This window comes from Radiomyces spectabilis, assembly GCF_025331425.1.
Source record: "Radiomyces spectabilis strain NRRL 2753 chromosome Unknown BYT42scaffold_3, whole genome shotgun sequence".
Taxonomy (NCBI): domain Eukaryota; kingdom Fungi; phylum Mucoromycota; class Mucoromycetes; order Mucorales; family Radiomycetaceae; genus Radiomyces; species Radiomyces spectabilis.
This window is the reverse complement of record NW_026251928.1, coordinates 828,728-851,474: the sequence shown is the minus strand read 5'-3', so window position 1 is coordinate 851,474 and position 22,747 is coordinate 828,728. Positions and strand designations below refer to the sequence as shown.

The 22,747-nt window shown below is 41.8% G+C and overlaps 11 protein-coding genes across 11 annotated transcripts; 5 read left to right on the top strand and 6 right to left on the bottom strand.

The window, feature by feature from the left end:
• Positions 1–26: 26 nt before the first annotated feature.
• On the top strand, positions 27–878 carry BYT42DRAFT_559494 (uncharacterized protein). Its single transcript, XM_051567125.1, has 2 exons — positions 27–171; positions 265–878. Exons 1-2 carry the CDS (start codon positions 106–108, stop codon positions 481–483), a joined length of 285 nt encoding a protein of 94 aa, XP_051426069.1. The 5' UTR covers positions 27–105; the 3' UTR covers positions 484–878.
• Positions 879–2,305: 1,427 nt separating this feature from the next.
• On the bottom strand, positions 2,306–4,159 carry BYT42DRAFT_559490 (beta-lactamase-like protein). The gene is made up of 4 exons (XM_051567124.1): positions 3,692–4,159; positions 3,548–3,631; positions 3,248–3,478; positions 2,306–3,137 (listed from the first exon to the last, which is right to left on the bottom strand). The coding sequence occupies exons 1-4, from the start codon at positions 3,953–3,955 to the stop codon at positions 2,502–2,504; spliced, it is 1,215 nt and encodes a 404-aa protein (XP_051426068.1). The 5' UTR covers positions 3,956–4,159; the 3' UTR covers positions 2,306–2,501.
• A 522-nt stretch (positions 4,160–4,681) lies between these two features.
• Positions 4,682–5,449, top strand: BYT42DRAFT_559486 (uncharacterized protein). The gene has a single exon (XM_051567123.1). It carries the CDS (start codon positions 4,922–4,924, stop codon positions 5,408–5,410), a length of 489 nt encoding a protein of 162 aa, XP_051426067.1. The 5' UTR covers positions 4,682–4,921; the 3' UTR covers positions 5,411–5,449.
• A 46-nt stretch (positions 5,450–5,495) lies between these two features.
• BYT42DRAFT_228471 (T-complex protein 1 subunit alpha) lies at positions 5,496–8,030 on the bottom strand. The gene is made up of 8 exons (XM_051562609.1): positions 8,007–8,030; positions 7,688–7,937; positions 7,530–7,615; positions 7,091–7,428; positions 6,708–7,016; positions 6,450–6,625; positions 5,704–6,336; positions 5,496–5,630 (listed from the first exon to the last, which is right to left on the bottom strand). The coding sequence occupies exons 2-8, from the start codon at positions 7,764–7,766 to the stop codon at positions 5,581–5,583; spliced, it is 1,671 nt and encodes a 556-aa protein (XP_051426066.1). The 5' UTR covers positions 7,767–7,937; positions 8,007–8,030; the 3' UTR covers positions 5,496–5,580.
• A 504-nt stretch (positions 8,031–8,534) lies between these two features.
• BYT42DRAFT_490916 (major facilitator superfamily domain-containing protein) lies at positions 8,535–10,006 on the bottom strand (the record flags this gene model as incomplete). The annotated part of the gene is made up of 6 exons (XM_051564035.1): positions 8,535–8,725; positions 8,804–9,276; positions 9,339–9,490; positions 9,591–9,641; positions 9,757–9,784; positions 9,855–10,006. The coding sequence occupies 6 exons, from the start codon at positions 10,004–10,006 to the stop codon at positions 8,535–8,537; spliced, it is 1,047 nt and encodes a 348-aa protein (XP_051426065.1).
• A 1,131-nt stretch (positions 10,007–11,137) lies between these two features.
• Positions 11,138–13,875, bottom strand: BYT42DRAFT_559482 (uncharacterized protein). The gene is made up of 7 exons (XM_051567122.1): positions 13,604–13,875; positions 13,442–13,513; positions 13,201–13,362; positions 12,930–13,116; positions 12,484–12,839; positions 12,237–12,387; positions 11,138–12,165 (listed from the first exon to the last, which is right to left on the bottom strand). The coding sequence occupies exons 1-7, from the start codon at positions 13,682–13,684 to the stop codon at positions 11,522–11,524; spliced, it is 1,653 nt and encodes a 550-aa protein (XP_051426064.1). The 5' UTR covers positions 13,685–13,875; the 3' UTR covers positions 11,138–11,521.
• Positions 13,876–14,556: 681 nt separating this feature from the next.
• On the top strand, positions 14,557–15,817 carry BYT42DRAFT_642510 (Quinolinate phosphoribosyl transferase). Its single transcript, XM_051572584.1, has 6 exons — positions 14,557–14,779; positions 14,836–14,982; positions 15,042–15,118; positions 15,223–15,330; positions 15,386–15,652; positions 15,714–15,817. The coding sequence occupies exons 1-6, from the start codon at positions 14,580–14,582 to the stop codon at positions 15,794–15,796; spliced, it is 882 nt and encodes a 293-aa protein (XP_051426063.1). The 5' UTR covers positions 14,557–14,579; the 3' UTR covers positions 15,797–15,817.
• Position 15,818: 1 nt separating this feature from the next.
• Positions 15,819–16,399, bottom strand: BYT42DRAFT_559480 (uncharacterized protein). Its single transcript, XM_051567121.1, has 2 exons — positions 16,232–16,399; positions 15,819–16,176 (listed from the first exon to the last, which is right to left on the bottom strand). Exons 1-2 carry the CDS (start codon positions 16,283–16,285, stop codon positions 15,877–15,879), a joined length of 354 nt encoding a protein of 117 aa, XP_051426062.1. The 5' UTR covers positions 16,286–16,399; the 3' UTR covers positions 15,819–15,876.
• Positions 16,400–17,369: 970 nt separating this feature from the next.
• BYT42DRAFT_228326 (uncharacterized protein) lies at positions 17,370–18,863 on the top strand. The gene is made up of 6 exons (XM_051562608.1): positions 17,370–17,902; positions 17,967–18,162; positions 18,225–18,250; positions 18,320–18,419; positions 18,485–18,588; positions 18,653–18,863. Exons 1-6 carry the CDS (start codon positions 17,615–17,617, stop codon positions 18,746–18,748), a joined length of 810 nt encoding a protein of 269 aa, XP_051426061.1. The 5' UTR covers positions 17,370–17,614; the 3' UTR covers positions 18,749–18,863.
• Positions 18,864–19,747: 884 nt separating this feature from the next.
• BYT42DRAFT_491031 (uncharacterized protein) lies at positions 19,748–20,272 on the bottom strand (the record flags this gene model as incomplete). The annotated part of the gene is made up of 2 exons (XM_051564045.1): positions 19,748–20,083; positions 20,144–20,272. 2 exons carry the CDS (start codon positions 20,270–20,272, stop codon positions 19,748–19,750), a joined length of 465 nt encoding a protein of 154 aa, XP_051426060.1.
• A 1,361-nt stretch (positions 20,273–21,633) lies between these two features.
• BYT42DRAFT_611321 (uncharacterized protein) lies at positions 21,634–22,689 on the top strand (the record flags this gene model as incomplete). Its single annotated transcript, XM_051571490.1, has 6 exons — positions 21,634–21,720; positions 21,790–21,943; positions 22,015–22,168; positions 22,227–22,304; positions 22,366–22,398; positions 22,458–22,689. 6 exons carry the CDS (start codon positions 21,634–21,636, stop codon positions 22,687–22,689), a joined length of 738 nt encoding a protein of 245 aa, XP_051426059.1.
• Between the last annotated feature and the right edge of the window lie 58 nt (positions 22,690–22,747).

Here is a 22,747-nt window from a genome sequence, read left to right as displayed (position 1 = left end):
CTGAACCTTTCTTCTCCACACCGCTCTTCTCGCTTTCCACCAATCTTATTCCAACTTTTTTTTTCTTTATTTCCATCAATAACTACCGACACCACACTTTTCAATATGACTCCCTTTACTGTCTTACCAGCTACTTGCGAACTTTGTGGAAACTGGCTTCCTCAGCATCAGGTAGGAATCATTGCATCTGTCAAACAAAATCGTCACCCACCCAAACCACAGCCAAAGGCTAATCTTTTGTTCCCGTTTTATCTGTGTGTACAGTCTTCCTGTCCAAGAAATGGCGTTCATCCATCGCAGTGGACAGCCTCTCGATTTAACGACGATCCAGTAACGGAAACTATGCGATACCCATCAAGCTTACACGATGTCCATGACGACGATAGCTGCCATACCTACTATTCCGATGATTTCTCATTTTTGACACCTGATTCTGAATCTGAAAATCATCGTATTTCCCTTTCAGCACCTTACCTATCATGAAAGCCGGTCTCTCCTCTCTATACAAGATGCCCCTCCTCTATCTTTTGATACCCCTCCGTTTTGGTTCTCATGGGATTTAGCTATTCATTATTTTCTTTATGGTGAAATGTATCCAGTATGATGCTCTTTTTTTTTGGTCCCTTCTTCCACCAGTCCCCGCATTTCCCTTGTCATCCCACACGAGCCAATACGGAATCGTTTTTTGTGTTTTGTTTCTTATGCCGATTTGCTGGCCATCGGTCTTTTTGCTTTTTTCCATAAGCCATATCTTGTCGTCTCTTTTTTTTTTTCATAATATATAAACGGCATACATACAAGTTTATATACGAGTGATAAAGGGGGAACCCCATCTTTTTTTCTTTTTGGTGTGATGGAATGATTTGCAGTGACTGAATGATCTGAATTTTTATTTCCATGGCAACGAGAATCCTTGAAATTGATGGAGTTGTGTTTCCGTGAGTCAATTGCCAAAACGGGATTTCAATGTTTGATGTCATGAATATGACTCAACGGCATTGTCACACAAACCAAAAAAAGGTTCTGCTTTCACTCCCAAAAATTTGACAATCAAGAAATGGGAAGTGTAACCATCATCGACTTGAAGTCCGAGATGCACACGATGAAGTAAAAAAGGATCGCATCGTAGGACATCGGCTACTGGTCACCGTAACAACGCATCTATTCAAGGACCGGTTTTCATGTCATTCCGACCACACGCAGGGTCATGTAAATAAAAAAAACAAATTCAAATAACTTTTTTATCTTATCTCTGATGACACCAGCAGCAAGCTTTATGATAAAGAAAAACTTGCTTACAGCCATATCCTAGTCCAAAAGGCGCAAGTAGTCAAGGTATGCAGTCCTTGTGAAACATTTTGAATGGACAAAACGCACCAAAATAACAGGAATACAGGATGGCAAGAACTGGTTGTTGATTGGCAGTTGGTCAACTTTTACAGAGATGGAAAAGACTTGAATATCTGATACACAGAATGAGCAATCGATCCAACTTGCACCATGTGCATTTGAACTGGTTCTATTTTGGTCAGTCACTGTTAGGCGTTGAAAGTATAATTGGTTTAGTGATGGCCGTTTAACTTATCAAATTAGTTGCGATACTTCTTGTGCTCCACTTTTTTGTATTTCTTTTTTGGTATAACCTGTAACCGTGAATTGACAATTTCTTAAGCGGGGAATCCCCACCAGAAAAATGACGCCGTAGACATGACGCTGCCAAGTCAAGCATGTAGCCACTGTTTGAAGCTAACTGTAGTTGATCTATACCGATGCATACAAGCACTCCATACCAAAGAGCTCCCCAACCTGCTTTTCATTGGCTTGCTTAAATTACCAAAACGCCAAGTTTTTAGCTTTGTTGCAGCATAGATATTGGTAGAAATTATGCTGCCTGATACGGTTTGACAGTAAGAATTAAATTTCCTGGAGAGCGATTGTGCCAATGCATCGACTGCAAATGAGATTTCTGGCAAGGAATTCAGCATGATGGTAACAAAAAAATTTCTGCACATTCTGCGCTTTTCCCAGTTAAGAAATAGTGTGATGACAAAAAAATAAAAACTGGCAAGGTGGAGTGCCCCTTAAAACCGTAGACTGCAGCACAGTTTCCTTTTCTCAAAAGAGAGTTAACCATGCATAATTGTTGTTGTTCGGTTCTGATTTCCTAAAGCGGTAAAGAGCATGGGCTCTGCGCCTCATCCGACAGCCAATCAAAGCCAACTTTTGGCAAGGTGCAAGAACTTGCACCATTTCAGCAGTGTGTGACATTGAAATAAATAAAACCAATAACAGAAATGGGTAAGATAAATTTGAATTAGTGAATGCTAATTACTTGTTTTGGCACGGCAAAAGCACGATGATGACAACTTGTCAACGGATGGGTTTATAGCAAATGCGTCGCCACGGTCTACATTTTAGATAGGGGTTCCAGACTACGTCTATAAAATTTACAGATGAAATCTAAACAAGATGGTATACAGCATATGTTTTGGCGTATGTTCTCAACAAGCGGCATGCCGACTGATGGACAGTCGATGAAGCGGGGTTTCCATGCCAAAGCCTACCAAATCCTCGCCCAAACAGCCCTTTTCGCGTTCAATACCAATCGTTGACCATTCCGAACCATAATCGTGTCCGGGAAACACCACAATGCGGTCATCCAATTTGCCTAATACTTCTCGCAATGTATGTTCCATGATTTTTCGATCTCCTCCAGGGAGATCGGTTCGTCCACAAAGTCCACACAATAATGTATCACCCGCAATCAGTCGCGCGTCATTGATCAGTAATGATTGGGATCCCGGCGTATGTCCAGGTGTATGCAAAAACCGAATCCGCGTTCGCTTGCCTATGGTTAAAGTGTCGGTCACGTTGGTGCAAGTGGCAACGAGTCGGTTCGCGGAAATGGAGGGGTTGGCTTGCCGAATAAAGGGAATGTCGCCCAGGTGAACATAGGCTTTGATATGGGGTAATTTTTTTAACAAGGTGGCCAGGCCTGCAATCCTGATAGGTATATTGTCATATGGAGGCGGAGGCGTTCCGCCCACATGGTCGAAATGGTAATGTGTCACTACAGCTGCAACAATGGTGTATCCTCGCTTTTCAATCATTTGAAATATACCATCCATATCCCAGCACTAAATGAATCGATTTACCTCAGTATGATGCACAAGAAGTCATTTTGTTTCTTTTCACTTCTTTTCTCTCTCTCTCCGTGCTTCACCCAGTCTTGTCAGGTAATACTTACTGCATCCACCACCACGCATTGTTTGGTATCTTCGTCCGCTACGACATAGATGATGTTTCGCATAAAGTGGGCAAATTCGTAGATCCGGTTCTGAATAGGATTGCGAAAATGGCGCTCAATAGCAATGTCGCGACCAGGAATCAGCTGCAGTATTGACAATCCCATTGAATGATTATCTTTTTCTATAACCGCTTTGGCGATATGCGCGCTGATTTCAGCGTGGTTATCTGACTGCCAACCGTGAGCTTGATGAGTTGGAAAAACCTCAAATTTTCTCGATCGTCACTCCCACTCGCCTACCTTTTCCAAGGCAAGTTGATAGTATTCCAGAGCCTTATCGTACTCGTGCAGTCTCAACAGAGCTTCCGCATACCGGAAGTATCCCTGTAATCAATAAATCGTTATTAACCCATGCAAATGATGGGTCCATGGGAGATTATTTACCTTGCCCCAGGTCGGCGCCAATTCCATTGCGCGTTCAGCATCATCACGCGCTTTCTCGTACTGATGCGATCGCCAGTAACTTGCGCTTCTATTGGAATACAGCAGTGCTAGAAATGGTTTGTTGCTGTTATGCCCTGAATGGTCAATGGCTTTCGTGTATTCGTGAGTGGCATCCAAGTAGAGATGACGTTCAAACAAATCGTTGCCGCGTTGAGCTAGTTTGAAACTTTTATCGTTTGGAGCGCATGGATGAAACTCAAGCATTTGGAATAGCAGTAACAGGAAGGAAAAAAAAAGACCTGGAAACCGTTTGTATCAAGCAATATAGACGGCTCAGCAGGCTGATCTTGCTCAGTGCACTTGCCCCCTACTTTTTAACGATGTGCCGCTCTCTCCTTTTTCATTTCATCAGTTGCATTTTGATATTTATAGAAGGATAAAAACAACATTTGTGCATTTTTCTCGAGGATTTTGAGGTTCTTTTTATATAATTTCAAGCTTTATTTTGAGAATAAAAATATATAAAAAGCCAAGCAGATGTTGTAAATAGTCTTTTGCTACGGGTTGATCACACAAGGACCTATAATAACCAAGAGGAGGATTAATACAATGAGCTTTTCAACATCGTGCCATGCTTTTCCCAATGTCATTCCCCTCCTTGCACTCTTTTTGTTTAACTGTATCATGATTCAGGAATGCCCTGCGTATTAATGGACATCCGAGGTTGGTTGTCCTTCATTCATTACTTCGGACTGGTGCCAGCTTATGTTTCATCATGTCATGATCTCCCAACAAAAAAAAAAAAAAACCAAAAACCCAAACAAAATAAGGAAGATACTGTACCTTGCGAAAGATAGATAACAAACCATCGTTCAAACTTCGACATGAATTTATATAAGCTTACACCTGAAAATTTTTTTTCTTCCCATCCATTTATCCCGGTCACTGCAGTCACGCGAATCTCCGGTTCAAGGGGTCCTTTTGTCTCACGTCGCCGTTGCAAATGTTTGACTTTCCGGCACTCTTTTTACGTTGACAACATTGACAAAAAAACCTAATGACGAGGCTTTTCCATGCGTGATATATCCTTGGCAACAATATGATCTGTGATAATAGATTTTAAAGCATCCTTTTACGCTTTTACGCTTTTTCTTATTTTTTGGTTTTTATACTTTTTGTTTTTCTTTTTTCTTTTTTTTTCCGCACGGTGATCAGCAGGAACCCCATTCAATGTATGAAGGCTGGTCTCAGCGTGTTGAGCATGCATGCACTTTGTATTGGTATCGTGTGCGTGACGTTCTCAGTTATCTTCACGAATTACGGCTCTATATTCTTGACTCTCCAGGCAAATTGTCTTCCACGTACATTCCTCGACTCGTACCTATCCCTTGTCCAGCAACAAGAACAACACGGTTCCCGGATCAAGGCGCTTACATCTGTGAGGGATTTGGACACTGGAACGAAAATATCGATCATTTAACCCTGTTCGTTTCGGTGATGGTATATCCTCATAAATTGGAACGTGTGTATGGAGACCTGCGATCGCAAGGGGATTTGGAAATCATGGTGTTCCAGTACATGAACGATATTTTACGTAGTCTTGAGATGTTTCATGACGTTTTCACTCGAGAGTCTTTTGAACGACACTACGATTTAACTTGGACCGAACCACCCGCCTCCCCTGAAGAATCCAAATCCACGGGAAGTAGAGCATCGTAATCTTCATCAACATTTTTATGGAAAACTCATTTTTTTCCTATTCCCAGTTATCAATCGAAATATAATTTTGTATGCTTAAAACAAAATATTCAAAAAAAATAAAATGCTACATGAGCATTAGGCATTTTTGGGTGATGGGGGTTTTTTTTTCTTTCCGAAATGGTTTGTTTCTAATGGCCGTGACCGTCATCTCCAGGATTACCTTGAGGTGTAGGAGTGACTAGAACAAGTGAGAAAAAAAAAAGAAGTTAATTATATGTACTAGAGTATGCGATCCATTTTTTTTTCGTTACCTTTAATCAAATCATCAATTCTCAGGATAGCAATAGCGGCTTCGGTTGCACTCTTCAAAGACTTGATCTTGGACATGGCCGGTTCCAAAACACCGGCATGCAAGTTATCTCGGACAACACCATTGACCAGTTCCAAACCATAATATTTCAATGCACGCTTACGTTCGTCGGCTTGATCGTTCAGAGCAGCGTTGTGGTAGGCCCGTAATTTAGCTACGAGTTCGGTTGAATCTTTAGCAGCATTGACAGCCAATGTCTTGGGAATCACCAAAAGAGCATTTGCATATTCGGCAATCGCCAACTGTTCACGTGAAGCAACACTGGTGGCAAAGTTTTCAAGGTATATGCTCAATGCGGATTCAACAGCACCACCACCGGGAACCACGCTGTTGCTTTCCAAAGTTCGCTTGACCACGCACAGAGAATCGTGAAGGGCTCTCTCCATCTCGTCCAACATGTAATCGTTAGCACCACGCAAGATAATAGAAGCGGCTGTCTGGCTCTTGGTGCCTTTGACCAAAATACATTCATCATCGGAGATGCGCTCTTGAACGACTTCCTCCGCTTGACCGAGATAAGACGCTTCATAAGTTTCTTCACCGTCAAGGTTAGCAAGAGTGGAAATGAGAGTAGCTATAAAAAAGACAACAAAAAAAAAGAAACCAATGAATGTCAGTTTTTGCATTGATCAAGGTGGATATTTTGTACTCCATGGTTTTTCAAGCCTTGGCAAGAAAGAAACATACCTCCTGTGGCTTTAGCAATACGCTTCAAATCCTCCTTCTTACAACGACGAACGGCCATTGCACCGGCTTCTACGAACAACTTAAGACACAAGTCATCAATACCCTTCGTAGTGAGAATAACATTGGCTCCGGTAGCCAAGATCTTCTTGATACGTTCAGTGGTGATTTCGATTTCTCTGAATGATAAAAAGTCCAAGCCCAACATTATGAGTTTATGCATCACGATACACCTACTTTCCAAAATGTTGCCCACTGTACCTCTTTCTGATATCTTCCAACTTGTCGGGATCATCGACAACGATGTTGACACCGAGATGCATTCTAGCCTTTTGAAGGTTCATATCAAGACATGCAATCTTTGCATTCTGAACGCGAGTCTTCATGGCTTGCGATGCCACAGTACAGTTGAGTGCATAACCACGGACAAAGATGGATTCACGACCGGACTTGCCGTGGGCCTTCAAGATATTGACAGCTTTGACAGGGTATTTGGTCTCACCACGAACATTGGTGGTCTTGACAGCAAGCATAGCTTCCACAGCCAAGTTGGAGAAGAAATCGGAATCACTAGAAAAAAAGTGAGGAGTGGGTTAGACAAGGCCGCGCATTCAACCAAGGTAAGCCTATCAACTGTTACTCACGATCCGATGATTTTGCTGCTCATGGAAGTTTTGGCAGCGTTGATGAGACATTCCTTTCCAAGAGCGTCGACTTTGACGGCCATCTGATCGGCAATGAACTTGCAAGCCACTTTGGATGCTAATCGGTAACCGGTGATGATGGTGGTGGGATGAATCTTGTTCTTAACAAGCTCATTGGCGCGTTTTAACAGTTCGGCAGCAATAATAACGACCGACGTGGTACCGTCACCGACTTCACGGTCCTGTTGCTGAGCCAACTCGACAAGAACTTTACCCGCAGGATGCTCCACTTCGAGCAATTGCAAAATGGTTGCGCCATCGTTACTGATGGTGACATCCTAGCAGCCCCCGAGAAAAGAAAAAAAAAAGACAAACAGTTAAGATGGGTACGTCATCATCTCTCATCATCGCTTTTGTTGTTTTTGATAGGAATACATACACCGATTTCGTCGACCATCATCTTGTCGAGACCGACGGGACCCAAGGAGCTTTTGACGATATTGGCGATAGATGCCGCGGCAAGCACTAAATCATCCTGTCAAAAAAAGAAACTTGCCACCCGTGACACAGTGCATACACCAAGTCATCTACACATACCGTTGCCTGCACGAACATCCTGGCCGGTGGTACGCTCTCCACCGAGGAATAGCGACGAATTTTGCTCACGTTGGTACATGTCAAGTGTCAAAGGAACTGATCGAGAAAATGAGCGGTGCCCCTCGTGTTTTCTGAAAATTTCCAACGCAAAAAGCTCAACAGCCCAACGTCACATGATCACAGAAAAAACTTTTTTTTTATTGGAGTGTCAAAATTTTTGGAATCAGTAATAGAATCGATATTGCAGATGCTTTTAGGATATAGCACAAAGATAATGTTAATTATGTTTCATATACAATGGCTAAAATCGATTACCTACCTCTTGTTGTTCTTCTATAGAGTTATCTTCGCTACCTGGTTTTGGCTGGCCCAGTTGATCCCGTTGCGTGTTTTCTCGCCAAAGGAGAAACGCCGTAGCAAGAGAGACGATACCACCAAATATGGCACAAACCGCATTGAAAACATTACCAAAGACTATAAGCATATCTCTGGTCAGATAAAATATAAAATGTCTTGGAAAAAAAAGCTTACTGTAACGAGGAGCGTCGCCCTGCGGATAAAGAAAAGAACCAATCACACCGCCCGAGTTGCCAATCATGACCACCATGGCTACCGCGACCGCTCGTACGGTCATGTCGGGAAAGTTGACCGTGGACCATCCAACATTAGCCGGCACTGCAAGTGTGACAGATTAAGTTGAGGATCTTCATACCCCAAAAAAACACTGTACCCCTTACTTTGCAACCCTATTCCAGCATTGATAACAAACACGGCTCCATACAGGGCTGCGAGTGATGGGTTAGTTTACATTGATTGTTTTTCTTTTTTCTTACACACATTCATGAGGTCACTTACACCATGGTGTGTCCAGTACCAGAAGCAGGCCGTATCCAATGGCTAGCAAGGCGAAGCCGACCAACATGAAAGGGAAGCGATAATACTTGTCAACAAAATATCCACTTAAAATAACTAAAGCGGATGACACCAGGCTTGGCGGTGCAGTCAATAGCTGCGACTGAAGAACCGTGAATCCAAACCCTGTATGTTAAATGTCATTGAAAGATTAGATGAATCAAATAATTGTCTTCTTTTTGGCCCACTGGATGGATGAATTACCGTCAATGATTCTGGGAGCAAATATAGAAGCACTGGTCATATTTGTTGCGTTGCATAAATAAGTGATGGCAAACAACCAAAGTTTCCAATCTACCAATGCTTCCTTAAAAGTCGACAGTGTGACATGGGTGTGCTTGGATCGCAGTGGGCGGTTTTCCGTCATTCGGTACTGCTGTAAAGCTTTTTGTTCATCGGTAAGCCAGCTGACGGTGTTGACGTCGTCGAATAAAAGGCAATACGAGGCAATACTAAGCACAACCGTAGGGACTCCTTCAAGAATGAATAGATATTGCCATCCATGCATATGCATGCGACCTTCCAAGAAAGAAGTGCCGTATGCGATAGGGCCCGACACAATGCCAGACAGCTGGGACATACACAGCATCACAGCAATCCGGATACCAAGTTCTCTGGGTTTATAAACACTGGATAGCTGATAGAGGATGCCAGGGATATAGCCACTTTCGGCCACACTAATGGGGAACATTTCTCAATTGGGGATGCATCTTGTCTGTCCTTTTGTTTTGTCACTTACCCCAGTATAAGCCGGCACGATAACAATCCTGCAAAATTGCGCACAAACGCCGTAACGATTGTAATGGTACCCCAAGCAAACATAATGGATGAAAGCCAAATACTGGCATTGGTTCGTTTCATGATCACATTAGAGGGGACGTGGAAAATAATCTTTTTTTTTTTTTTTTTTGTGAGAAAAAAAAAAGTACACCATTCGGTGAGATGCGTATCATGCATATATTATATACAATCAATTAAAAAAATCGCTTACATAAGTGATATAGAAAGCGGAAATCGCAAAGCTTAGCTGACCGTCTGTCATCTGTAAAGTAGTTTTTTGGTATGTTAGTGTGCCTGATCTACTGAGGAGGAAGCGATTTTTCTTCCTTCTTTTTTGCATCTATAAAAAAACAATGTGTGATCCAAAACTGACGTACTTTCAAGTCATCTTGAATGCCCATCAAACTATATGAATCAATTTTTGTTTTCTCAGGTGAGATGCACCTTGAACAAATTGTCATGTTATTTTTCTTACGCTGCATTGCCTATATTGGCGCGGTCAAGATAGTCGGCAAAGTAAAAAATGCAAAAGAGGGGCAGGAGATGGTTATCCAAAGACTTGACTAGTTGTTTTTCTTTGATGTCTCTATCTTGAATGCGAGACACCAACTCTTCCAATTCCTGCATAGTATTATTCTCTGAAGTTTTATCATTGTCGCTATCGTCAAAAAAAGTTGCCACCCCGCTTTCAGCAGGCGATAACATTGATGATTCTTTTGCCGCTGACATTTTTCAAATGATTTTGAAAGATAGAAAGGAAAAGAATAAAAAAAGAAAGAGAAAAAAAATGACGGTATGTAACTCTTTCAACATTTAAAGAAAGGGATATCGGCTCAATGAAAAAGTTCCACTTTTAGATGCATCCAAGGTGGTAAAAAAAAAAAAAAAAAAAAGAAAAAGTTAAGATCATGATGTGCATGAGCTGGGCAGGCATGAACATGCCGACCCTGCCCATCATCGATCCAAGTTTCCAAACTCCGCCCCAATAAAATGTGACTGGATTAAATGGAAGAAGGACGGTGAAAAAACGAATTTCCCCCAAAAAATTTTTATTACTCAGCTGGAAAAAAAAAGCATATAAGACGACAACGAGCGACGTGAATTTTACTCATCGGTTGATCTCATTCTCTGAATGTGCTCTTTTGGCTTGATATTGTAAAGGTACTCGTACCATTACCACTCGAAAGCATCTGTTCACATTGAGTGTGGCTTATGTGAAAGAGTTGATGAGGTCTTTTTCTTAAAGTCTCGTCATATTTTCTTGCCTCTGGAAGAAGTAAAAAAGGATATCACATGTGCATATCTTTTTTCGCTTTCATGATGGATGATCAGCCAAAATCGAAAGCCTAGGTACTGGTCTAGAAGGTAAGCATCTTATTCTCTTTTTTATTATTATTATTATTGTTGGTATCATTGCTGCTGGGGAATGATGGGATGAGAATGATGAACAAAAAGTAAAATGTCAGTTCTGCTACTGAAGAGTTTTGACGACAACAACTTATCGCCACTGAGTCATCTTATTCATTCCCTTTTCGCGGTTTTTGTGCCAAGCCACGAATACTGTGAAGTTTGAAGATACTAATTGTTTTGATTTCGATTAGGTGGGTTTTCAATGGTCTTTTTTTCCAGCTATCGGTCTTTATGAAAAAAAAAATATAAATAAAAAATCTTTTTTCAACCTTAAAACTCAAATCTTTTTGAACCATTTATAAAGATGGCGTATGTCTTTTTGTCGTGTGATATTGAACCTATCGTAACCTAATCCTTCCAACGGGAAAGCAATATCAAAGAAAAATAAGTTTTGAATGGATCCGGAAAAATAAAAGTCTTGCTCAAGAAAAAAAAACTTTTCTCTTTGGAATAACTAAGCCCCTGAAAAATGAGCGATTTGAACAAGATCCGATCTCCATTGTTGCTTATTGCTTATTGAATACAGCACAGCTATCAAACAATACAAAATCAGGGTAACGGAAAAGGCAAGCCAAAAAAAAAAAAAAAACAAAGAGATAGAAATTGAGGAAGTTGGATAATTGAAAATAAATTGGAATCACATCAAACTGTTCGACAGCGATGACAAAAAAAGGGATATTATACTTGATTCAAAAAGCCTTGGATCTCGGGGACGTGGGGAATAGGAGCTTATTACTCTTCTTGCAGTGTGGCTAATTCATTGCTGCGACGAAGCGAAGGGGTGGAACTGCCGGAACGAGAGGACGAAGGAGCGACAAGGCCTGCTTCTTTTGATCGCACCGACTCTGATGAGCTTTTTTCCGTGTCTTCACTTTCCGTAGAGGACTCGTCCGTTTTCGCTGACCATCCAATCACACTCATACGGCGTAACGCTTTAGCCCATCCTCCGTTGGTGGCTGGGGTCCTTTCAGGCTCCTTCGTGCCGGCAATTGAACTGTGACGACGAATGTTACGATCATCCGCAGTGGACGAACCGTCGTTGGCCGTCGGAGCCACTTTGCTGGGAATGCTCACAGGCGATGGTTTGGCCCCCCAATATGAAATCGTACGTCGACGTTGTGTACGTCCGTTGGTCGATCTTCCCATCAGCGTACTCGATAAGGTTCTCGTCGGTGTAGGACCGGGAGCGGCCTGTTTCCGTGGCGAATTATCTTCGGGAGAAGTAGTGACAGGTTGCACGGGTTTAGGTTTAGGTTGATCGATGCTCAACACGTCCTCCAGCTGCTTGTTATTAATGATTTTCATCAAAATCTTGTTCATATACAGTTGTAAAGCGCGGTTGGTATCTTGTAATGTCTTGATTTCTTCATTTAATTCTAGGAAAAAACCCCAACAATCAGACACTCTGAGCAATCGGTGAGAAACATAAAAGAGAATAGGTTCTTACTGTTGATGACATTGGCAGCTTCGCTGAATTTTTGTTCTTGGTCCCACGTCGGTGCACCTACCGATGCCAGTTCAGCAGCAAGATTCATGCCACTGGTGCCACTGCTATTGGAAGGCTTCATCACGCCTTGTTTGGATTCATCCTCCTCCACCTATCCGTCACCATCGCAACCCAGATGCATCTTTATCAATTACCGTGCGTTGGGAAGAAAATAATGGGGGAAAAAAAAGTCAGACATGAAATTTACCTGCATGATGGGATTGGTCATGAATTCGCCGCTGATGGTTTTTTCGTGAAGCAGGATTTGATAACTTTCATTATCCTCCATCAAAGAACGATTAACCTGCTTTACGTTGGCAATCTCCATTTCCAAATGTTCCAAACGCAAGGATTGTCGTTGTGCTTCCGTAACGTGTTCATGCATAGCATTTTTTTGTTTTTCAATCTCGTTCTTCAGATCCAAAATAAGTTTGTCCTGCGCCCTGATAGTTCGTTGCGCGATCTTGGCTTCTTTGGCAAACGAAGAATCGATGGGTGCCAATTTGGGAGTAGGGTTGTTGAGGATCACCGATACAGCCTCATCCTTGCCAGATTCATTTTCGCCTGATCATGACATCAGTTTGTTTTCCTTTTTCTCCACCGATCAGGCTGACAATGCAGCATTTAATTTTGTCTATTTAAGATGGAATTTACCGATATCACCCAGTGGAGAGCTTGTAAACGGGCTCATGGTGGTGGAGCCCAAAGTGGTGGCGGTAACACTTCGTCGTCTTGGCGTGCGTGGGGTGCGCGGTTCACCGCTACTTAAGGAACGTAGTTGGTTATATAAATCAGCTTCGCGTTGTTGCCATCGTACACGATCGTTTTCGAAAGTTTCAAGCTAAAAAAAAAAAAAAAATGAAAAAAAGGAACTGAGTTAACATCTTAACGCGATCTCCGGTCTCGGTTTTTTCTGGCTGAATACCTCATGGGATAGCTTTTTCTCGGTATCTTTTTTCGATTTGGTTAATTGCTGTATTTCTTTGCGTAATGCTGCCATATCTTGCTCTTGAGCGTAAAGTTGCGTTTCTAGTCGTGCCTGTGTTTTGGAATAATTGGCATTATCTTGTTGAATGGCCGCTATTTTCTATAAATTTCATCCATCCGCGATTAGCACAGCGGGATCAAACATTGGATCGAAGTCTGTTGGATGTTGAAATACTTGCTTGCCGTAAATAATCGTTATCTTTGCCTAATTCTCGTTGTTGTTCCATGTTTTCCTCCAACTGGCTTCGAAGCTAGCCAAAAAAAAAAAAAGAAGAAATTAGCTTGGTCAGCACCAAGGTAAAGAAACACGTGCAACATCAGTACGAGTGGGCGACTTTTACCAAGAGATTATCATTTTGCGTCTCTTCGGCCTGCTGTTGCAGGGCATGGATCACGGCGTGAATGTCAGTAGTGGTAGACATGGAATGTCAAGATGACGGGAATGATGAGAGATTCCGCCTAAAAAAGAAAAGAGTGTTTGATAAGGAAGGAGTGGAAGATTGGTCTGAGCCGAAAGCACTATAAAGGCAGGGGGTGGGAGAACAAAGGAAAAAGGAAAGAGACTTGATGAAAATTTAAGATAGCTTGTTCCCTTGTGGAAAAGAAGAAAAAAAAAATGTGCCATGTCTTCTGTGCCACCCTCTTTCCTGGTCATAAAAAAAAAAAAAAAGCTCTCAACACAACGCACCGATTGTGTTACGCGAATCATATGCAAAAGAGCCTTCTGCGGTCAAAGAGCAGCAATTTGAAAAAAATGTCAAGTCTTGATATCATTTTCCCATGATGAAGAAGATGAGTTTCCTATTCTGATGGTGATTTGGTTGCATTCTTTCGTTCTCATGGTAATCTCCATTTTATTCGCCATGGAATATAAGCATGAACAAAGAATATCAAAAATGATAACCACACGATGATAAAGTTTTTCATTACTGCATCAGTTCCGTGGTTGCCCCTTGAAAATCTAAATGACTTCTGGTCCTGTCTGAATGTGAAAGATGACAAAAAAGGATAAGCTGTCACAGGTCTGATGCAACCACGGCCAGGTGGGTTCCTTGGCACGTCTTTAAGCAATCCTCCCATCTCTTTTGGTTCGGAATATGAATCTGTCCCCGCAATGTGTCACCGAAACTGACAAATGAAAACCGAGCAATTTCACTGATGTATAGATGATTGTTCATCCAACCCGAAAGAGAGAGAACAAGGGCCTTCATTATCCCCACGGCCTGTAAATTTCGCTACCTTAAAAAAACTCGTACCTCTTTTATTGCGATTTTTTTTTTTTTTTTTTTGTTTTCTTGACATTTCTCTCTCTGCATCATGGCCCATTTCTCTCATCTCCTGGCAACCAACTATAAGAGTATCATTGCCGAGTACCTCAAGGAAGACGTTCCTTCGTTTGACTATGGCGGTTACGTTGTCGGTGAAGACGACCAAGTCGCCATTCTCTATTGCAAGGCCGAAGGTGTGTTGGCTGGCGTTCCCTTTTTCGACGAAGTTTTTAAACAACTCGACTGTCGGTGAGTTCTATGTAAATCCTTCTCGTTTCAATCCACCTGATAAACCCAAAAATCAGTGTCGAATGGAAGGCGGCTGAAGGTGACCTCTTGAAGCCCAACGGTAAGATGGAAATCGGACGTGTCTACGGCAAAGCTCGTCACATTTTACTCGGCGAACGTACCGCGTTGAACATTATCTCTCGCTGCAGCGGTATCGCCTCCAGGTAGATCAAAACAAGCCACATTGAATATGTTGAGCCATTGACTCATATCGCGAGATCAGAGCACGCAAAGTGCATGATTTGCAGCAAGCTCACGGATTCAAAGGCATTATTGCCGCCACCCGCAAAACCACCCCAGGTAAACTCATACAAATATTTTTTTTTTTTTAAAAAAAGGGGGGGGGGTGAGAGAACCCATGAACCATGTTGGAGGACTCAATGCTAACATATGATATGACCAAGGTTTCCGTTTGGTTGAAAAATATGGTGTGCTTGTGGGTGGATTAGATACGCATCGTATGGATTTGTCTTCCATGGTGATGTTGAAGGATAACCATATCTGGAGTTCAGGTACTTTTTGAACTATTACCGCCCTCATCTGGTTTTTTCTCAATTGGTACGTTAGGATCTATTACGGAAGCTGTCAAAGCGGCTCGCAAGGTGTGCGGATTTGCGCTTAAAATCGAGGTCGAATGTCAGTCCGAGGAAGAAGCAGACGAAGCGATTGCTGCTGGCGCCGATATTGTCATGTTGGATAACTTTTCCGCTCAAGGTTTAAAAGACGCCGCCAAAAGCATCAAACAACGTTGGGCCGCCAAGGGCGTGAATCATTTCTACCTCGAAAGCAGTGGTGGTATTACCCCCGATACTTGCGCCACCTACTTTTGTGATGGTAAAAATTATCATGATCATTTTCATTTTGCATGTTTTTGAGTTAACGTCATTGCATCTAGATCTCGATATCCTGAGCATGAGCACCATCACCCAAGGTGTGCCCCACATTGATTTCTCCCTGAAAATCAACAAGAAACAATAGAAGCCTCGGTTTTGATAAATATGTACAGAGTAGATTTATTGGATTGTGCTAATAGAAGACACAGGTACTGTCAATTATGTTTACTGGGTACGGGGATCCTTTTCAGTGAGAGCATTGCTGCCAAAAGTTTCATCGAGCTTGGCACCAGCGGTTTCAAAGCCTTCGGCATTGTGGGTCTTCATTGATGAGATATCACGACGAACAGAGTTCATGGCGCTTTGGTTGAGATCATGGCCAATCTCCTGGTTATTGGTGGTGGTGGTGTTCATTCCTCCCATGGGGTTAGTGTTCATCATTCCCATAGTGGTGCTGGGCTGCTGTTGCTGTTGGGCAAGACCTTCAGAAGCTTGGTTGAACTTTTCAGTCACAGTTTGCTTCATCTATCAAGGACATCAGTATCAAGCACTCTCAGGTGTCGTGTCACTTATTACTTACTGCATCCCAGGATTGGCGCAAGTTTGCGTTTCTGGATTCGAATTGGGATTGCATAGCTTTTACAGAGAAATGAATGAGATTTTGAGGCTACAGACTACTTGTTGGACATGTATTGTTTTCTTACCAGCGTCGGATTGTTGGTTAGACATTTTTGAAATATGATACGAGGATAAAAAATTAATGATGTGAGTTTCTCTCACGATGTCAGTCTTTTATATGTTTCTGCACGATTTTATTTTTAGTCATCATTGTGAGGTCATCTTTTGCGCAGATCCCTTGTGGTTTTCCCTTTGTCTTCAGCTACGGCAAAAAGAGAAATATGGCGGCGACTTATCGTAATTACGTCAATCATTGGATTTTCTTCTTTTTATAATCCACTCGTATCTTATTAGACAGCATGTTGTGCGGTTGATGCCTTGATGCCTCCATGAATTAAAATGATATAAAATGACTGAGGAAAATTTACCATTGAAGTATACCCTGAATATCACCAAGCAGAAACTGTCATTTAGGACCGACAATCCAAATAGGGATAGGCTCCCCCCGCACGGCCAATTGCATGAAAAAGCCGAGTTTCCAGAATAGGCATATGACCGCATAGCTATGTCATCTACTACTATTTGCTACTGTCGAGGTAAAGGGAGGATCGCATCGAGGCAAGAGAGAACCAACATTATAGATAATACGTATTTTTGAAAGGTAGGATAAACTATATCATTTCTGATAGTAATCTAAAGATTTGGGTTTGGATAGTTGTCTCCATGACTCCGACATCCATCATCAGAATTTCAACATTGACAGAAATCCGATCTGAACCCAGCCTCTGTTGTTTGATTCACATACAACATTCAAAAAAAGGGACATTACTGCCGGAGGATTCTACGCTCAAGTGACTAGGACGACAGATAAAATTGTATCTATGCGACTGTATAAGAGGAAGGGACCTACTATTACTTGTATTCCATATTAGATCTTTTTGTAAACAATATGTCAACGTGGACCTCTATTGCGGTATCTGCATTTTCTTTTCTTCTTCTGAACTGTTGACAGTTTCAGCGATTTAAATATCATTGTCAGCAACAGACGATCATTTCCTTCATGTCAACTGCGGCAAGCCATGCTCAAACGAAATGAAAATTTCTTGCAGGATCTGCAAAACTCACATTTGAGCCAGACTAAAAACTCAGACTTGCTTATCACTCGCTTACAAGACGACTTTTTGAAGCTTATCATCTAGTTAAATATCGTCAAAAAAGTTTCAAACGTCTTACAGATCATATTGCGATTTTGTCAATTGTTTTGTGACAAGTCACGGTTCATTCCTTCTTTTTTCCCCCTTCGCCACTGTGTCATTTTTTTGATTTTTGCAAAAGGAGAGCAAAAATGGAAGAAGAACATCACACCAAACTGTTGCCAGTAGCTTGGATGACTATTGCGGGAAATTCTACGTATTATGTAAAGAGTCAGTTTGAAACGAATCAGTACCGTTTACTCGCCACCGACTTGAAACAAGTATGGTTTGAATATGGAAGTGTTCAGCGAATTCGCGAACGGGCAGTCCAACAGCGATTAGAAATTGATTCCGAACATCGAATCGAATTCTTGTTGAAATTCTTACGAAAAGCATTCGAGAAATCAGACCAATGTCGTTTTCGCATTCATGATAAGGAGGTAAAAATGGCTGCAAGAAGTGAGGACACCACAAGCGGAAATGTAATGTGTGTGTATGTGGCAGCTGGAAATTCACTGCAATCAGCAAACGGGATTCACAGCCATGTCCTGGATATTCATTTGCGAGTTGGTTCCCAGCATAGCACCGTCTCAAAAGAAGGTTGGCGGTGCTGCTATCCTTTATGATCATTTTATCATGCCCATGATAACAGTAATGAGATCAATACCCAATACCAGCTTGTCAACGCTCTATGAGTCAGGTAACATCGCTTATACAATGCTTTACATTATATAATCCGAATATCATACTGATTACAAGCAGATATTTTGGAGCATGCATCAAGAAAAGTGAGTAACTGTCAACAACCCGCCATCAACATTTAATTGACGATTCCCCCTTTTTATTTCCTCTCTCAGATGACAACAGAGACCGGAAATACACAGGAAAGTTCTGAGCAACATCTGTGGCTTGACTGTTTGAACAAAGCGAATCAATCATTGGCTTCGCATGACCAAGGTAAACAATCAAACGGATCCCCGATCTCACCATAACACGACTTTTTAAGATGCAATTATTTTTAGCAACCGATACAAGCGAAATAGAGCGATCTAGGCTGCCATCGGCATCGGAGTCTCCAGAACCCAGGAAAAAGCCAAAAGTATCGGAGAGTTCGCCGCCAGTCCAGGTACGCGACTTCATTCAATGCGGCATGGAAAAAGGACAGAGGTTCACATCGATTGTGTATTCAGGACATTGAGGATGAAGAATTACGACGCCGCCGAATGCTAGAGGAGACGTTGGAGAAAAAGCGATCGCAAGGGAAGAAACGGAAGCGTTTGTTTTGAGAGTTAGGACTAGATCATTTAGTCGCTTTGTGGCACCAAAGAGCACATGGGACCATGGTTCTGATCAATGAAAACCAGTCTGCAAAATAGATGTTGAAAGTATGTTAAAAAAGCTAAAACGACATCCGGCCAGATAAACCAATGTTGGCAATGCCAATATTGTAGCAAGCCTCAAAATGTGAACTTTATTTTCAACTTTTATAGTAACCCGCATCTTTCACATTGTTACTCATGAGGAGTATGGAAAGAGATTTGCCGTGTTTACAGTATGAAAGATTTGTAGGCGCTTTTTTTTTATCATAATCTTAAATAGTTGCACAGAGACATTCATTTCTACTGCAACTATCTGCCAGAGTGGATTCTTATACAGAAAATAATGGCACACATTTCTTCGTTGCCAAGAACTTGTTGTGATCTTGCTGGTAATCCTTGGCACGTAAAACAGCGAATTCATCCATTTTGCATTCTTTATGCCGTGTCACACCGCCTTTTTTTTTCGTTCCCGGTTATAGATCGATCCGGTTGGTCCAAAAGATGAGCTGTTTGCAGTTGAGATCTTAAAAATATACACGCACTGAGCTGTGACTTTCGGGGCCCGAACGGTGTTGAGGGAGAGTGATATTTGATATTGTCAAGTTAAGCACCTATGGCTCAAACAAAATTGGACGGATCATTCTTAAAACGTATGGTCGTTATATTTGTAGGCATCAATCTACCGATGAAAATTCGAACAAAGCGAAGATCATGTTGTTGTTATGAATCACATGGATTTTCGGCTTTTAACTTTATCCAGTTCCTGTAATGAACCAACGACAGGGCGTAATTTCGAGAGTCACCCAATAGGAAATTGTGTAATTTATGAAAGCAACCAATATAGTTATAGAATAGTGCGCGGTATTAATGAAAAAAAAAAAGATCGGGGAAAATAAAGACGAGATGACTAGAGAAATGACTAGGAAGAATGAGGCATGCGGAAAAGGGTGTGTGTTCTTTTTTCTGTTACAAAGGTTCATGGAGAATGATATGATCCGAGCTTGCTTTTGTGCTACATGGTGTGCGGGAAACTAAATCTTCATGATGATCAACAATGACGGAAGGTGTATAGAAACTGTGCTTTTCTCCAGAATTTGTTGTCAGGCGATCAAAATCGGGCAGAGGGAAAACCATTGCCTCCTGATCGATGTTTAACCAGTGATCACGCTTGCTGTCTTCGGTGGGAGACGGAGGAAGATAGACGCCTGAATCACTGACGGTGGAAAGTTTGTAAATCTCGCCTTTGGCGGTTTCTCGCAGAGCGACCTCATCGTCCGTTTTCTTTTTGAAAAGGGTTGTGGGCTGCGGCATGGTCAATTTGAGCTTGGGCTTTTCCTTGGTAGGAATGGTTTCATCGATCACGGTCTTTTCCAAAGGCTTGTTTTCATCATTCTCATAACCGGCTGGAGCCGTCTTGTTGGACTTTTGCCAGAATTTAGCTGGTTTAAGGAATGATTTATATCGAGATTCGGATACTACGGCGGCCGACATGATCAATTATAAACAAGCCAAATGGCAAACTATGAATACAATGAAAAAAGAAAGAACCAAAAAAAAAAAAAGTGAAAGAAAATAGTTGGTTTCTTAAAAAGAGAAAAAGATGATGTGCGTAAAAAGGTCCAAGAAGGAAAGATTCGTATGCCTGAATACAATAGACCGATCAATTTAAAGCACCATGATGGGTTCACAGAAAGCTGCTCATTGGATAAAGCTGTCCCAAAAAAATTTTTTTACTAGCGTCAGGCGAACTAAGACCACACGAGTAAAGCAGCTCCAAACCCAGCCACGGTCGGTGCCCAGGACCAACCCAATATTAGTTTTTTTTTATCGATTCGTCACACTGCACATTTTTTTTTTTTTTGTATTTTTCATTGAATTAACAATCAACCTCCCACATATGCATAATTACACGCATAAAGACAACAGTTGACAAGTCCATAGTACTATTTTCCTTTTAAATTAAACTTCATTGTATTTTCATGGTTGTTATTGGAGCTGGCAGGTGATACGAGAACTGCGTGCGAAAGCCTAGAGAATCATCATTCATCCTCGTGTTTTTACACCCCCCCCTTCACTCTTGGCATATGACCCCAAATAGTATATGCTGATACATCTTTTTGCTGTTTTGCCAGCTTTTTAGCGATAATGATTCTTTATTTTGTCGCGGAATATGCATTAGTTTATTGCATGGTACATCATCGTTCTTTTAATCATAGGCAAATCAAAAAATTGGAATGATTGGGCATGACGTTGTTTTACTGGAACATGAATTTGGCACCGTGTTTTGAGAACTTTTTTTTCAGAAAGTCAAGCCATAACGGAAAAGGTACTGATCTCTGTAACATATTGCTTATTATTGGGCGCTCTCATCATGTATACTATTTTTGAATAGACCTTTGAGATAAGGTGCGCCGTTATTACATGTACAGTATTTCAGTGCGATCGATCAAACAGCACCCCTGAAGTAATTCAGGCTGGGAGGTTGATTACTCAGTTCTCTATAGGGTTTCCCGCCATTTTGTTCCTTGATGCAGTAATATGATACATTACGTCTTATCCGGACATTAGTTTAAGCATGCCTGAAAAGACCTGGAGAGAACGATCTGCAATAAAATCACCTGGTCACGGCTGAAAATGGTACATTTATAATAGCTGACGCACTGTAAAAGAGCTGACTTTCCATTGGATTTTGGTAAAGCATTTCGGGGTTTTTTAGAGCGAAGCGGCTTCGCTGATACGATCCTCTCGGATTGGAGAAGGCCAGAGGGATATGACCGTCACATCATGCTTCATAGTCTGGAGTTCCAACAGCGACATTTTTTGGCGATTTTCTTTTTCTTTATAATCTCACCATGATTGACGTACACGCTCATCTTAACCACCTTAACTTTTCTCCTGAAGTGTGTGACAGAATCATTGATAACGCGAAGAAGGCTGGAGTAAAAAGGATCATCAGTGTCTCAGAATCAATTCAGGATGCGGATAATGTGCTTGCTTTAGCAAATCAGTACAGTGGATACATCTATCCAGCCCTAGGCTTACATCCCGTCCAAACCATGATGGACAAGACGGAACGTTCAGTCAACCTTGACGATTATGATCAGTGGGAGCCTACGCTCAAAAAGGCGATTACAGACAAAACTATTTGTTGTGTAGGAGAAGGTATGGTAATACACGCAATCCTCGGCGTTCTGCAATGATAAAATGACCCATACGCATACGCGTTTTCTTAGTGGGCTTAGATTTTTCTCCTCACATCATTCGCAATAACGAACGCAACAACCCCAGCTTGTCAGAAGATGAATTAAAAGATATTCAACGGGAAGTTTTTCGAAGACAAATCAATTTGGCAGTCGCCGCTGACTTGCCCGTGAATGTTCATTCAAGGTATGTTGCTCGACTGCAAAATCGTCACTTCACAGCAACACTTAAACGCGTTCTATAGATCAGCTGGGCATCATGCGCTCACAGTGTTGCGCGAATGCAATGCAAAACGGGTCATCATGCACGCATTCGACGGAAAGTAGGTAGAGTAGAATGATGAGTGGAAAAACAAAAAAAGCTGACCGCACCGTAATTATCAGACCGTCGTATGCGAAACAGGCTGTAACTGCTGGGTTTGTAATCTTTTGGTTCAGTAGATTCTTATTTTTCTTTTTGCTGATCTGCTTCGCAGGTATCATTTTTCTGTGCCGCCTTCCGTTGTACGATCACCACAAAAACAAGCTCTTGTTGCTGCAGTGCCTCTGAGTCATCTGTTATTGGAATCTGACAGTCCAGCTTTGGGGCCAGAAAAAGGTGTAGACAACGAACCCGCGAATATTATATTGGCTGCCGAAGAAATCGCTCGTATCAAGCAGATCTCTGTCGATGAAGTAGTAGGTTTTCCGGGTATTTTTGTACCATGATGCTACCTTATGGCTTATGACGTTAATCCACTGACAAAAAAAACCAAATGCACAGATG